The 14746-nt window shown below is 52.1% G+C and overlaps 2 protein-coding genes across 11 annotated transcripts in view; both read left to right on the top strand.

Moving 5' to 3' along the window:
- Positions 1-14746, top strand: part of LOC311581480 (H-2 class I histocompatibility antigen, Q10 alpha chain-like) — a 119334-nt gene that overhangs the window by 29132 nt on the left and 75456 nt on the right. The window contains exons 1-5 of one of the 7 annotated variants that reach the window (XM_084753772.1): positions 3150-3265; positions 3470-3739; positions 3952-4227; positions 6814-7089; positions 7222-7338. In XM_084753772.1, the coding sequence (XP_084609898.1) occupies positions 3157-3265; positions 3470-3739; positions 3952-4227; positions 6814-7089; positions 7222-7338 (1048 nt within the window). In that variant the 5' untranslated portion in view covers positions 3150-3156. Of the gene's footprint in view, positions 1-3145; positions 3266-3469; positions 3740-3951; positions 4228-6813; positions 7090-7221; positions 7339-14746 lie in introns of those variants that run through there. The other 6 variants (XM_084753763.1, XM_084753769.1, XM_084753768.1 and 3 more) reach the window with 6 other exon arrangements.
- Positions 1-14746, top strand: part of LOC311581476 (H-2 class I histocompatibility antigen, L-D alpha chain-like) — a 104453-nt gene that overhangs the window by 53841 nt on the left and 35866 nt on the right. For 2 of the 4 annotated variants that reach the window (XM_084753750.1, XM_084753745.1), the window contains exons 7-8: positions 7927-7974; positions 8115-8498. The exons of 1 other annotated variant lie outside the window; for it this stretch is intronic. In XM_084753750.1, the coding sequence (XP_084609876.1) occupies positions 7927-7974; positions 8115-8119 (53 nt within the window). In that variant the 3' untranslated portion in view covers positions 8120-8498. Of the gene's footprint in view, positions 1-7926; positions 7975-8114; positions 8499-14746 lie in introns of those variants that run through there. One more of the 4 variants, XM_084753752.1, reaches the window with a different exon arrangement.

Genomic DNA, 14746 nt, shown 5'->3' with positions numbered 1-14746 from the left:
AAAATAAAAGCAAAACCAGTTTTTAAAAAAAGAAAGAAAGAAAAACATGTGTGTGAGGGACGCTGTTGCCTGGGTAAGCTGCAGCCAGGAGGTGAGGAGTCAGGGCAGCAGGTGTCAGCTGTCCCCCCAGGCCTGACCTGCTGTGCGCTCTGAGGTCATGGGCCACCTGGGGAAGGTGATACGTGATTGTAGAAGTAGGGACAGAACTAGGAGGACAATCATGAGAGTCACAGTAGCTAAGGGTGACACATAGGGTGACTTCAGGAAGATGAGTTAAGGGCTCTCATCACCGAGACTGTGTTCTGGGTAAGCCCTGGGACTCGGGTCTCACTCCCTCGGTTTAGTGACCTTTGGGTAACTGAGGTCTGAAAATAACAAGTCAAACACTACAGAACAAAAGACACATTTTACATTTGGACCTTTCTACCTAATGAAATGAAATCTCTGCCCTGCCAGTCTACACCACCTGGTGTAAGAATCACCCGCGTCCCGTGTCTGCACTGTTCCCGCTGCACAGGCCAAAGTACTTAGGAGCCAACTCAGCTATCAGACTCGCTGTCCCCCAGCCTGCACCGTCCAGGGCTGCCTTCTCTCATGAGCACACGTGTGAGTGCAGGACACTTTATTGCCTCTTACAATAAAGAGAAGCATCTCCCCACTGCATTCCAGACCAACTCGGGCCACCACACTGGACTTGGGTATGGAGGTGCCAAGAGCAAAACAACTGCCCTTATCCTGAGGTCTCTGTTCTTGGTTACCATAGGACAGGTTCTAGGACAGGTTCCAGTTCCATGTCATACACAGGGCACAGTGCAGAAAAAGGAGTGGGGACAAAGTCCCAAGTCCCCAGAAGTGGCTTTCAGGGTCTGAGGGCCAGAGATGGGGCTTGGGTGGGGATGTGCAGACTTGTGATTTCACTTCCTGCTACCTACCCCGCCCCAGTCAGTCTGCACAGCAACAGCATCCAAATGTCACAATCCCATTGGGCACAGGTTTGTAGGGGCCGCAATAAATGTAGCTGGGATTAAAGCTACAAAGGTTTGAGGGACTGTGCTTGGATCCCCTTAACCCTGAGGATGGGGACCCGGTGCCCTGTGCCCTCCTCCTGCTGCTGCTGCTGTTGCTGCTGCTGCTGCCCTGGCCCCAAACCAGACCCGCAGGGGTGAGGGGTGAGGGGCGAGGGGTGAGGGGTGAGGGGAGAGGGGCGAGGGGTGAGTATGAGGTCTGGAGGGAAAAGGCCTCTGCCTGGAGGGACAAGGACAGCGTTTGTGGAAAACCTGTCCCTAGTTGCCTACCAGACCCCAGACCCCTCAGATACACCAGGGTCGTCCACGTTGACTACACTGAAGATTCACCGGGGATGCGTCCAGGTCCTCAAGAGCCCGCAGGGTTTCCCCTGGACTTGATCTGTAGTTTAACAGTGCTGTGCTTCCTGAGATGGCTGACCACCCACCATACCCTGGCTAGAATCTCACACGCTGCAGTGGCTGCGAGGCTGCGATGTGGGGCGAGATGGGCGTCTGCTCCACTGGTACAACCAGTTGGCCTACGAAGGCAAGGAAAACCTCAACCTGAGTGAGGACCTGCGTTCTGTAGCTCAGGTCTCTCTGCACAAGTCAGGAGCCCACCTGAGAAGCAGCTGCTGCAGAAACACCTGGAAAAAGGGAAGGAGAGGCTGCTGAGCACAGGTGCATGGGGGGAGCGTGGATGAGGGGATGGGGGGGCAACCCCTGCCCAAGTTTCCTTTAGGCTGTTTGCTGGGAGTTTGGAGAGCAGGGATGTGAGAGCAGGAAGAGAGGACTTGGGGCCTGGCTCCCAAGTTCTGGGAGACAGGTGAACAGGAAAGTCTTAACTCACTCCTCCCGAGAGTCCCTTGTGTTCCAAATCTTTGACCAAGATGTTTGTCTTACTGACAAGAAATTCATTCTCTCCAACAGGAGACCAATCGTTTATTTTATTTATTTTTTAAAGATTTATATCCATGTATTACGTATACAGTGTCCTGCAGGCCAGAAGAGGGCGCCAGATCCCACTATAGATGCTTGTGAGCCACCATGAGGTTGCTGGGAATTGGACTCAGGACCTTTGGAAGAGCAGCCAGTGCTCTTAACCTCTGAGCCATCTCTCCAGCCCCAGGAGACCAATCTTTTAGTAACTGGTGGACAGGTTGTTTACCTGAGCAATGGCCCTGGACGCACAGGGAGCTTCCTCACTCAGGCCTCCTTCTGTGCCCCACACCTCAGCATCTCTGGAGTCTGACTCCAGTTTTCTGAGTCTCCTGCCCTTCACCAGAATCAGTCTACAGAGCCCTGAACCCTCCTAAGCCTCTGTCACACTCACATCCTGGAGCTACCAGGATTTTAGTGTGAGTTTCCACAGGTTTTCAGCTCTGCACTTGCCAGGCGTGAGATGGATTCCATCCTCTTGGGTGTGCAGAACTTGCTCACTCCCTTCACCTGATGGAGGAAGCAGGCAATGGACTGTGATCTGGGATTGGATGTTAAACATATTGTACATATTCATTCGTTCCCCCCCCCTCTCTCTCCCCTCCCCTCTGTGTCAAGAGCAGTCTCAAGAGAGTCCCAGGTACATGGGGACAGAGGACCCTGGGGACAGCCAGCAGGAGCTTGAGCCCCTTTCATTCAGCTGCCACATGAAGAAGCCACGTGACCTCATGTGACCCAGCTCTAGTGAAGCCTTGAGAAAACACAGCAAGAAAGCTGAACCGTGGCCTGGGAGACTTCCTGAGCCAGGGTCGCCCAGAGAGTCTTGGTGTCACACACTGGGAAGTAATCAGTGGTTGGTGTCTCCAGATGCTGAGCTTGGCTGCCTTGCTACACAGCAGAGGATGACTGGGGAGCACAGTGCTCCCTCCCTCTTCCTGTGCAGGTCCCAGGACTCAAAGTCCCGGATATCAAAGAGGAGGAATAACCCGGCCTTTCCATCAGCCCTGAGCTATTACAAGGCCGCATTCTTATCATTCGGTTCCAATTGTAACTGTTTAGTGCAAAGTTTTAGTGTCCAGTCCAGGTCTGGGGTGGGGAAGCCAGTGTGTGTCAGGTACATCTGCCGGGACACTGATGACATGTACTCAGAAAGGGTGGCGCGATCCTGGGGAACCAACCAGGTTCGCCGCGGGCACTGGTTACAAAGTCCATGCAGACCGCGGGACTCAGATGCTCCCTGATCCCAGATGGCGCATTGGCGATGCTCAGGCTGCTCCTGCTGCTGGCAGCCGCCCTGGTCCCGACCCAGACCCGCGCGGGTGAGTGCGGGGTCAGGAGGGAAACGGACTCTGAGGAGAGGATGGGGGAGGACACTGGGGAAGCCGCGTCCCCGTGTCGCCCACCAGACCCTCCGCCCACTGCTCCACCCGCGTCCCGAGCCCCGCGCCCTGCTCCCCTCCCTGCCCGCGCACCTTCCCGGGGTCCCGGGAGGAGGTCGGGGTCTCACCGCGCGCCGCCCCCAGGCTCACACTCGCTGCGGTATTTCCACACTGTCGTGTCCCGGCCCGGCCTCGGGGAGCCCCGGTTCATTATTGTGGGCTACGTGGACGACACGGAGTTCGTGCGCTACGACAGCCACGTGGAGACTCCGAGAATGGAGCCGCGGGCACCGTGGATGGAGCGGGAGGGGCGGGAGTATTGGGAGGAGCAGACACAGAGAGCCAAGGACAAGGAGCAGGATTTCCGAGGGAACCTGAGGATCCTGCTCGGCTACTACAACCAGAGCGAGGGCGGTGAGTGACCGCGGTCAGAGCTCACGTCCCCTCCACGTCGCGACACCGGGGCCGAGACGCCCAGGTCCCAAGTCCGAGGTTGGGGGGTGGGGGGGAAACGGGACCAGGGACGGTTTCCCTTTCGGTTTTGAGGAGTCCGCGGGTGGGCGGGGCCGCAGGGCGTGGGCGATGACGTAGAACAGGTGTGCGGGGCTGACCGCGGGGTCCTGCAGATTCTCACACCATCCAGTATATGTACGGCTGTGACGTGGGGTCGGACGGGCGCCTCCTCCGCGGGTACGAGCAGTACGCATACGATGGCCGCGATTACATCGCCCTGAACGAAGACCTGAAATCGTGGACGGCGGCGGACGCGGCGGCGCAGATCACGCAGCGCAAGTGGGAGCAAGATGGTGATGCAGAGGGACGCAAGGCCTACGTGCAGGGCACGTGCGTGGGGTGGCTCCGCAGATATCTGGAGATCGGGAAGGAGACGCTGCTGCGCACAGGTGCGGGGGCCGCGGGCTCCTCCTCCCTCTGCCCTCAGCTCAGTCCTGAGGAAGAAGAACCTCAGCTGGGATGACGCCCCTGTCTCTAGGGAAACAGTGTCGGGGTCTCCTGATCCAGCATCGCAGGCTCCACCAGTGTCTTTTCCTGTCTTTTCTTTTTTTTTCTTTTTCTTTTTCTCTTGTTTTTTGCTTGTTTGTTTCTTTGTTTTTCTTTTAGAGACACGGTTTCTCTGTGATTACAGGTGTGTGTTACCGTACCCAGGTTAATTTTTTTTATTTTCTTGTTTTTTGTTTTGTTTTGTTGTTTGTTGTTTTGTTGTTATTGTTGCTACTGTTGTTGGGATCTTAGGGTGGTTTGTTTTTGTTTTTGAGGTTTTAATTTTTGGTTTGGGTTTTTTTGGGGGGAGTGGTTTTTCAAGACAGAGTTTCCCTGTGTAGCCCTGGATTCTGCAGACCAGGCTGGCCTCGAATTCACAGAGATCTGCCTGCCTCTGCCTGCCTACCGACTTCTGAGACTAAAGGCTTGTGCCACCACAGTCCAGCTAAGTTCCCCCAGTTTCTAGAACTTTCAAAAAATACATTCTCCCAGATTCCTGTGGGTTGGGTTTACATGCCCACCACACCCCAATTCTATCTAATACTAGACCGGTCACATGAGCACTTATGGGGTGCCCTTGACAAATATTAAATAGTAGAATTTCTTTTCTTTCTTTCTTTCTTTTTTTTGGGGGGCTTGGTTTTTTGAGGCATGGTTTCTCTGTGTAGACTTACTGTCCTCAACTTTCTTAGTAGACCTGGCAGGCCACGAACTCAGAGAGGTCCACCTGGCTCTGCCTCTGGAGTGCTGGGATTAAAAGCCTGCACCACCACCTTCAGACTTGAAGACATTATTTTGCTTTTAGATTTTCTTCCCCACTGGGGTGTTAATGTTTCTTCATGCCCTTGTATTTTCATTTTTATTAGTGTCCACAGGTGCCAGGGGAGACTGCTAACCTGGATAATTAGACAAGTCAGTGTTTCCTTAAAGGAGAAAGGTTCCTGTGAGCTTGGACTATTTCCTGCCTGAATTAACCATCCAGACCCCCCTGCTCCCCCTCTGCCCCAACAACCTGCAGTGCTCCCCCAAGTGAGTCAGGAATTGACCTTCCTCAGAGACAGGGGCTTCTGCAATGGAGGACTGGAGTGAGAGGGAAGAGCCACTCCCCCTGTGAGCTGCTGTGTTCCCAGTGGGTGCTGCACTGGGTCCACAGCACACTTCAGGATCCTGTGTGACTTGCCTTGCATCTGTCCCCCCAGAGTCAGGGGCTGGGAGTCATTTTCTGTGGCTGAGTGTGAGAGGTTCCCCGCATTTCTGCTGCGTACTCTGGAGATGACTGTTCACTAGGACGGACAGTGAATGCTGGTCAGCAAGATGGACACATGTTTATTGTTTTTAAAATTATTTGTATTATCAGTAGGCCCGGCTAGTGATCAACTTAGACACAGACACTTGTTAGATTTTAAATTAGCCTTAGTTAACCTGGGGCAGGGCAGTTATCAGTCTTATAAATTACTTTTCATAGTGGGGCCGGCATGGGATCCCTGTCTCAATTTCATGTCATTTGTTTTTTTAACTTTTATAAAGTTACCATTTATTTATAATATCAAATACTTGTTAATGTTCTTATTTGGGCCGGATTTTTTATCCATATCCCCAGCCATGTGTTTAGTTTTTTTGTTTAGTTTTGTTATTTGTTGTTGTTGTTGTTTGTTTGTTTGTTTGTTTATTTTAGTTAGCCCATGGCAGCCTTTTTCTCTTTACTTTAGGTCTCTCTCCTTCTCCCTCCTGGCCATCTTTTTTCTTTCATTTCTTTTTTAGAATTTCTCTTTCTCCGAGTCCCACCTATCTCCTCTGTCCTGTCCAGGTGGGATGGCTTTTTATTTTTTTATTGGGCTAAAGGTCAGTCACAGAGACAGTAAGCAGTAATTAGCATCAAAGTACATCAGACCATCCCCCAACACATGTTTGTGCCTCAGTGGTGGCAGCAACAGTTGGGGGCACCCTTCATGTAGCCCCTGACACTAATTTCTTGTTTTGATATGAAATCAAACACACATGAAGTTAATTTATTTCTGTCCCTTCTTCCATCCTTCCAATACGTATATAAAACTACAGGACATCTCATAAAAAAACAAAAAGCAAAACAAACAAACCAAAATGTTTACCTGCTGGTTCCTTTAGATCCCCTCTTAGCTTCTGAGTCCCCCCAGGAAAATGTGCAGTTCTGTGCTGACGGGACCAGCTCTGCCTGCAGGTCACTATTGTGGTGACAGTCCAAGTGTTCAAAGAGAAGCATAGTCCAGTGTCATCACTGTTTTAATGTTATTTTTGCAGATTTCAGTTTATCTCCTTAGTTGTGGTGGTTGTTTTGTTTTGTTTTCTGAGACAGGGTTTCTCTGTGTAGCCTTGGCTGTCCTGGACTCACTTTGTACATGAGACTGCCTCAAACTCACAGCGATCCACCTGCCTCTGCATCCTGAGTGCAGGGATTAAAGGCGTGTGCCACCACACCCATCAATTGTGGGATTTCTTAAATCTCCCAACAGTTGCCCCAAAGGCACATGTGACCCGTCACCCCAGACCTGAAGGTGACATCACCCTGAGGTGCTGGGCCCTGGGCTTCTACCCTGCTGACATCACCCTGACCTGGCAGCTGAATGGGGAGGACCTGACCCAGGACATGGAGCTTGTGGAGACCAGGCCTGCAGGGGATGGAAACTTCCAGAAGTGGGCAGCTGTGGTGGTGCCTCCTGGGAAGGAGCAGCATTACACATGCCATGTGGTGCATGAGGGTCTGCCTGAGCCCCTCACCCTGAGATGGGGTAAGGAGGGTGTGGGTGCAGAGCTGGGCTCAGGGAAAGCTGGAGCCTTCTGCAGCCCCTGAGCAGGTCAGGGCTGAGAGCTGGGGTCATGACCCTCACCTTCCCTTGCTTTCCCTTCCCTTCCCTTCCCAGAGCCTCCTGAGTCCAATGTTTCCATCATGACAACCATTGCTGTTCTGGGTGTCCTTGGAGCTGTGGCCATCATTGTGGCTGTGGTGGCTGTTGTGAGGAAGAGGAGGAGAAACAGAGGTAGGAGAGGGCAAGGTCTGGGTTTTCTCTCAGCCCCTTTTAGAAGTGTGCTCTGCCTCATTAATAGGAAACACCTGCACACCTTCATGGCTCCTGTCTCTAGCTGGGGCTGCTGTCAGTTCTGGAAACCTCCTAGGGCTGGGGTCTTTCCTGGTTTCTCACAGCTTCTTTTCTCACAGGTGGAAAAGGAGGGGACTATATGCTCCAGCTCTAGGTAAGTGTGGGGGGCAGGATTGTCCCTGAGGCCCTTGGGCTGAAGCAGAGATGGTGGGCAGCTCAGCCAGCCCATGATAGCCCCTCTAGAAAAATCTTTTGAGCCCTGTTTGCACTTTGCACTAAACTTTTCTTACTAAACTTTTTTTTAATTAAAAACATATTTTAAAAGATTAATACATTTATTTCTTTATATAAGATTCTGCTTGCATGTACACCTGCGGGCCAGAGGAGGGCGCCAGATCCCATTATAGATGGCTGTGAGCAACCATGTGGTTGCTGGGAATTGAACTAAGGACCTCCGGAAGAGCAGCCAGTGCTCCTAAACTCTGAGCCATATCTTTAGCACCCCACCCCTCTCTTTTTAAATCCTAGGGTGGGACAGCAACCGGAGATCTAATGTGTCTCTCCCAGATTGTAAAGGTGACACTCTGGGGCCTAATTTGGGGAGGGAGAAAGTGGACATGATTGGGACTCAGGGACTCCCAGAATGTCCCTTGAGTGAGTGGTGGGCTGTTGGGATGCTGTCCTCACAGTGGTTGTTCCTGACTCTCCTTCTCTAGCGTGAAGACAGCTGCCTGGAGTGGACTGAGGGACAGACCATGTATTCAGGTCCCTCCTGTGACGTCCAGAGCCCTCAGTTCTCCTTAGCAACAGTGTCTGATGCTCCCTGTGATCCTATGGGCTCCATGTGAAGAAGTGAGGAGCCCAGCCCAGCCCTGCACACCAGGACCCTTTGCCTGCACTGCCTGTGCTCCCTTCCATAGCCAACCTTCCTGGTCCAGCAGGCAGGAGGGGACATCTCCATCCTGTCAGCTCCATGCTGCCCTGAGCTGCAGCTCCTCATGTCCCCACTGAGACTAAGAAGCTGAATGTGGACTTGATTGTTCACGTCCTTGACCTGAGGGGTTGATGGGCGGGTAAATTAAAAGACTGAGATTATTGCACTGTTGTTTAAGAAATAAGTGGCAGATGGAGAACCTTCCAGAATCTGTTTCCTGTGCTGAGTGTCCATGGGCAGGAGGAGCCTGTGGGATCTGAGTGTGCATGGGGCGGGAGGTGCCTGTGGATTTGAGTGTGCATGGGCCATGACAGGGGCAGCTCAGTTCACGTGCACTTGGCGCTGGTGTGGTCATTACTCAGCCATGTCCTTCAGGGCTCTTTTGTCCTTGTCCTTGGGCACAGCCACAAGCTGACTGTGATGACAGGATTACAGGGAGGGTGAGCCTTGTCCTGTGTCCTGGATTAGGAGCCTCCAGGCTCTGTCAGGCTTGCCCAGACTCCATTCTGGCTGCAGCTTTTCACCCCAGCCTTTGTCTTTAGCTCCTGTCTTTTCAGTCTGTATGGAGGGTGAGGCCTGTTCCTGTCCCTGTGTGTGGTGCCTGTCTCATTGTCCTCTGGGGCGTGACAGCAGTAGGAGGTGCTTCTCCTGTCCTTGTCTCAACAAGGCCCCTGAGCTCAGGGGATGGATTTCAGTGTCCTGAGCCCCTGCCTCCTTCCAGGGCTGTTTCCTGGGGTTTCCCCACCCCCACCCCTGTCAGGCTTTCAGAATCTAACCCTTGTGTAGGATGGGCAGGAAAGCCTGATCCTCAGGGTCTCAACTTGGATCTGCTCTGCTCCCTCTGCCTCCCTGGCCATGGGAACCCAGGTGCTCATGGGTAATCCAGCAGTGTGTGTGGCTGGGAAAGTGGAGCAGGACCACAGTAGCTGTGGGAATATTGGGAACAGCAGGTGCTGGCCTTGGGGTGAGGAAGGGGCACATCTCAGTGCAGCTGAGAAGCTGACTGAAGCAGTGAAGAATTTTCCAGGAAGGGGTTGAGAAAAGCTTTAATTCTGGCACTCAGGAGACACAGAGGCAGGAAAACCACTTTGAGTTCCAAGCCAGCCTGGTCCAGGACAGACAGGGCCACACAGAGAAATCCTGTCTCAAAACACCAACTCCCTGTCCCCACTGGGAATATGACAAAATCTTAATACTTAATCAAAGGAGAATCAGTTACATTCAAAGCAATGATACAAAGTCATCAGTAGGTGGTCTATTTATTCTGTTAGTTTTGTGTTTCTTTGGTTAGTTTTGGTCTTTCAAGACTAGGTGTCTCTTGTAGCCCTGGCTGTACTGGATTCACTTTGTAGGCTAAGCTGGTTCAAACTCACAGGGATGTGGCTGCCTCTGCCCCCAGTTCCAGTGCTGGGTTAAAGGCATGTGCCACCACTCTGGACTAGTCTGTCAGTTTTAAACATTGTTAAGAAACTGGAAATTGGCTGGGCACGGTGGCAAAGGCCTGTAATCTCAGCACTCAGGAAGGCAGAGGCAGGTAGATAGCTTTAAGTTCAAGCCTGGTCTATAAAATGAGTCCAGGACAGCCAGGACTACACAGAGAAACCCTGTCTCAAAAAAACGTTTTTTTCAATCAATCAAGAAAATCTTTTCTTTTCAATCTTTCAAGAAAAGAAAGAGGGCTGGAGAGACGGCTCAGAGGTTAAGAGCACTGTTTGCTCTTCCAAAGGGCCTGAGTTCAATTCCCAGCAACCACATGGTGGCTCACAACCATCTATAATGAGATCTTGCGCCCTTTTCTGGCTTGCATGCCTATGTGCTGTCAAAACACTGTATAAGTAATAAATAAATCAATCTTTTTTTTTTTTTTTTTGGTTTTTCGAGACAGGGTTTCTCTGTGTAGCCTTGGCTGTCCTAGACTCACTTTGTACACCAGGCTGGCCTTGAACTCACAGCGATCCGCCTGCCTCTGCCTCCCGAGTGCTGGGATTAAAGGCGTGCGCCACCACATCTGGCAAATAAATCAATCTTAAAAAGAGAAAAGAGAAGAAAGGAAAAGAAAAAAAAAAAAAAAAGAAAGTAAGGAAAAGAAGACAAAAAAGAAAAAAGAAACGGGAGGGTCTGGAGAGATGGCTCAGAGGTTAAGAGCACTGTCTGCCCTTCCAAAGATCCTGAGTTCAATTCCTGGCAACCACATGACTCACAACCATCTTTATGAGATTTGGTGCCCTCTTCTGGTGTGCAGGTGTACATGCAAGCAGAACACTGTATATAAAGAAATAAATAAATCTCTAAAAAAAGGAAAAAGAGACTAGAAATTGGCCTTTCATGTATTTGTAGCTTGAAAATTGTATCTGTGTGTTTCTATGTTCACACACACACACACACACACACACACAATCCGTCACCCAAGCAAGCACACATGATCTCCAGCAGACAGGGACTGCTATGCCTGTTAAAGGGCAGTAGGTGGGGCTGAGGCTGCCTGTTAACTGTGGGGCCACAGGATGGAGACAGCAAGCAGAGCAGCTGTCACAGTCAGTTCCTCAGCTCAGGGACTGGGGTGCCCCAGGCTGGGGAGCTGGTCAGTGTCTTGGAACATAGTGGAAGAAAACAAAAACTGCATCTGAGAAAAGAATGTGTCCCTATTAACAGAGGAATGAAGGAGAGACAAACATGTTTTTTGTTATGACCCCAAGTGTGGGATTGGAATGGTCTTGTGAGAACAGGTGAGGTTAACCCAATAGAAGATAAACCACCTTATGGGGGAGCTTGATTTTTGCCAGCTGAAAAGATCCCTGAAGAGACTCTGGGAGGAGATATGTAAATGAGCCCAGAACTGGAGGCGGGGCCTTTGGAGACTTGGGATAGTTTTGGCTGTTCATTGCTCCCCTTTGGGCTTCAGGGCTGCTGAGGTTCTGGGTTCTGGTTACTCCAGGTTCCAGCAGAAGAAATCCTGCTGATTACACCAGGAGAATTGTTCCTTGGAACTGATATCCTTATTGTATTATTTATTGTTATTTATTGTATTATTTAAACCTCTTCCTATTGTTTAGGTTAGTCGGGTTATAAATGACTTACGGTTGGTTAACAAGTTCATAATAAAATATATTTGTTAAGAAAAAAGTAGCCTATAGAGGAACATCTTTAAAACTCAGAGTACACCAAGGTTGGGGATCTAAGAACTGAGGTTCCCAGTGGACCAAGGAGAGGGGCAGACTTTCCAGAGAGCTCTGGACAGCCTGTGAAGCCAGGGCCACTGCAGCAGGGCTCAGGGAAGAGGCCACTTCAAGGGCTGCAGGGGGGAAGCAGCAGCCACACCCCTCCCTCCCTCCCTCCCTCCCTCCTTCTGTCACTCTTCCTCTCTCCCTCCAGCTCTCTTGCCCTCCTGCCCTGCTGCCATCTTTCTCTCTCTGTGAGTAGCTCTGGGGAAGCCAGCCACTGTGTCAACAGCAGCCACAAGAAGGACCCAGACAAGTAGCAGAGGACTCCTCGGGGCCGCAAGCCAGAAGCTGAGTGGTTTCCAGCTGCCATGTGAGGAAGCTGCGTCTCCGAGACCCCAGCTCTTATGAACACAGTGTTGAAATCATTCTGTTTCAGTGTTTAAGTGCCAGCCTGGATAGGAAGCCCAGACCTGAGGGCTTAGCTTGTCCATCTCCTAATTGGTGTCAGGTCCTTGCGGACAACAAATTGGCAGTTAGTTCTTACCACCTCTGGGCACTGAAATCCTGAAGAACCAACCGCTGAGGTCCCTAGTTATAAAGCCTGTACAGACTCAAACCTGCTCAGCACATTTCTAGTTTGGCAGGTGGCAGCAGGAAATGCTGCTCCTACTGCTGGCCGCTGCCCCTACCCAGACTCAGGCTGGTGAGTGTGAGGTCAGGGGGGAAAGTGATTCTGCAACTCTGTGGGGAGGGACCACAACAGGGAAGCCAGAATGCCCCTCCCCCAGCCCTCTTCTTCACCTTGGACCCAAAGCAGGCGCCCTGCTCACCTCTGGGCCCTCGCACCTGCCCAAGGTGCCAGGAGGAGGGTCAGGGTCTCACCAGGCGCCTCCCTCAGGCGCACACATCTGAGGTATTCCCACAGGGCCTCGGTACATGGAAGTCGGCTATGTGGATGACAAGGAGTCCCTGGCTTCAACAGCAACTTGGAGACTCAGAGATATGAGCGGTGCCCACCATAGATAGAGCAGGAGTATTGGGAGCTGGAGATGAATTTTACCCCCATTTAGACCTTATAACATGGATACAGGTATGGAAGGATCATATGACAGCCCACAAATATGGACAACTTCTCTCATTCATGTAACAGTTAAAAAGGGGCTTGAGGGACCCGGAGAGATGGCTCAGAGGTTAAGAGCACTGACTTCTCTGTCCAAAAGTCCTGAGTTCAATTCCCAGCAACCACGTGGTGGCTCACAGCCATCTATAAGGAGACCTGGTGCCTTCTTCTGTCATGCAGATGTACATGAAAACAGAACACTGTATACATAATAAATAAATCTAATTTAAATATAGGGGGAAACTTGAGCAAAGGGCTTGCTGACTTCCAACAGAGGGCACCAAATCCAGAGCCGCCTTGGTGCTCCAGTTTGTCCCATCCAAAGCCACCACCTCCTGCAGTGAAGACACCACAGGGGGAGACTGGCCAGCCTTGAGGCAGACCAGACACCCAGGAGGCAAAGGAGGTGACTGCAGCCACAGGACCAGCCTTGGGTCCCTAGGCCTCCGTGCAGGTTCCTGCCAGAACCACACTATGGAGCTGTGGTCTTGGTGGCTCTCAGAGGGCTCACTTGGAACAGACTGGACAGGGAACTGGGGGAGGCGTGTGGGCACCACATGTCGCACCCCCACACACTTAGACCTGCAGGCCTCAGACATGGGGCCCTGGAGCAAGACCACTGCTTTAGTGACCCAGCAAGAAGGCACAGCGGGAACTGGGAGCATGAGCCATGGCAGCACCTGATTCCCATGAGCACCTGGAGGCCTCAGCAGGTGGCACAGTTGGCACTGGGTTTGTGAGCTCAGGAGGAGTTGAGGTGCCCTTAGCTCAGCACTGGCAGGCCACACAGCCACCATGGCGTGCAGATCCCTGATGCACACAGACCTGTCCACGGAGCTCTGAGGTGAGAGGACAGGACACAGCCTCGTGTATCCTGGTGAGAGGAGACAACTTTGCCTCAGATTCTCATCCTGGATCTCGGTGCCTTCTCCATGCAGCAGTCACCAGAGTGAAGCCGGCGGCGCTGCCACTGAGGTCTCCTGGTCCTGCACAACTGAGCTGCATGGCATGAGCAACACCTGCCCCCCAACCTGCCAGGAGCTGACCCCACACTGGCACTCAGCCTGGAGATCAACCAGAACCCCATCCCGACTCCCCCAGTGTGCTTGGGCAGCACCACCTGCATCTGATGCCTAAGCTGCCACCTTATGTACTGGATGCAGGAGCCTTCAGGGCAGTTGCACAGCACCCTGAGGACCACACCTGCCACTGGGGCTTCAGCTTGGCCTACATTCTGCTGGGCCAGCACCTCATGGCCAGAGAGGACCATGACCAGTTTGAACTGCCTGCTCCAGGAAGGATTTTGACACAGACCCAGTACAATGTAGGGGAGAAGAGGGTCTCTGAGTTCCTGGTTTACATAATTCAGACCTTTGACCTGGGCTACTGAGTTCTCACCCACTAGCTTTCCAGCCTTGGATCCTTGATACTTCAGCAACTGAGAAGAGATGCCCCCGAGACTTCCTGGCAGCACTGTAGACACGTGTTTCTCCTACAGGGCTTCAAGAAGGCCGCCAAGCCAGCAAAAGCCATGAACAATCTACCTCCTTCCAGACCACAAGGTCTGCAGGTGCATCCAGCTGCAGGAGATGGCTGTGGGTACCCAGAAGCTGAGGTCAAAGTTGACAGCAGAGAGGACCTCCCTCCTCTCATCCTCCTGGTGCATTTCCTCATGAATCCCTGGGTCTGCAAGGCCCCAGTGGCCCAGGGGAACCCATTGCTTGCTCTGGCTGCTGTGGTCCACATTGCTCACCTGAGCTGGCCACAGGCCTTGGAGTGAGGCTTGAACACCGAGAAAATCAAAGAGAGGTTCCCGTGTGAGAGGTGCCCTGTGGGTGGCCACAGTGACCCGAAGCTCTGCAGAGCAGGAAGTAAGTGCAGATGGGGGAGGGAGGTCTCTGGTCACCCCACCATTGAAGACAGATAGTGAGGGAAAGAAGCAGACACAGCCTGAGAAGCCAGTCACCTCAGCCCTGACCAGGACACTCTGTCCTGCATGTGCATCAACGCTGCTGCCTCCTACACCTGGCAGGGCTGCTGCCACACAACACTGCCTGAGAGAAGAAGCCACACCGCCCTGGAGTTCTTAGAACCCTCTCCTTAGTGTTTCCAAGCAGTAACTCGGAGGCTTCT

Source organism: Acomys minous (genome assembly GCF_964271855.1).
Source record: "Acomys minous genome assembly, chromosome: 13".
In the NCBI taxonomy this organism is placed as follows: domain Eukaryota; kingdom Metazoa; phylum Chordata; class Mammalia; order Rodentia; family Muridae; genus Acomys; species Acomys minous.
The sequence above is the reverse complement of the archived record's forward strand: the minus strand, read 5'-3'. Positions and strand labels throughout refer to the sequence as shown.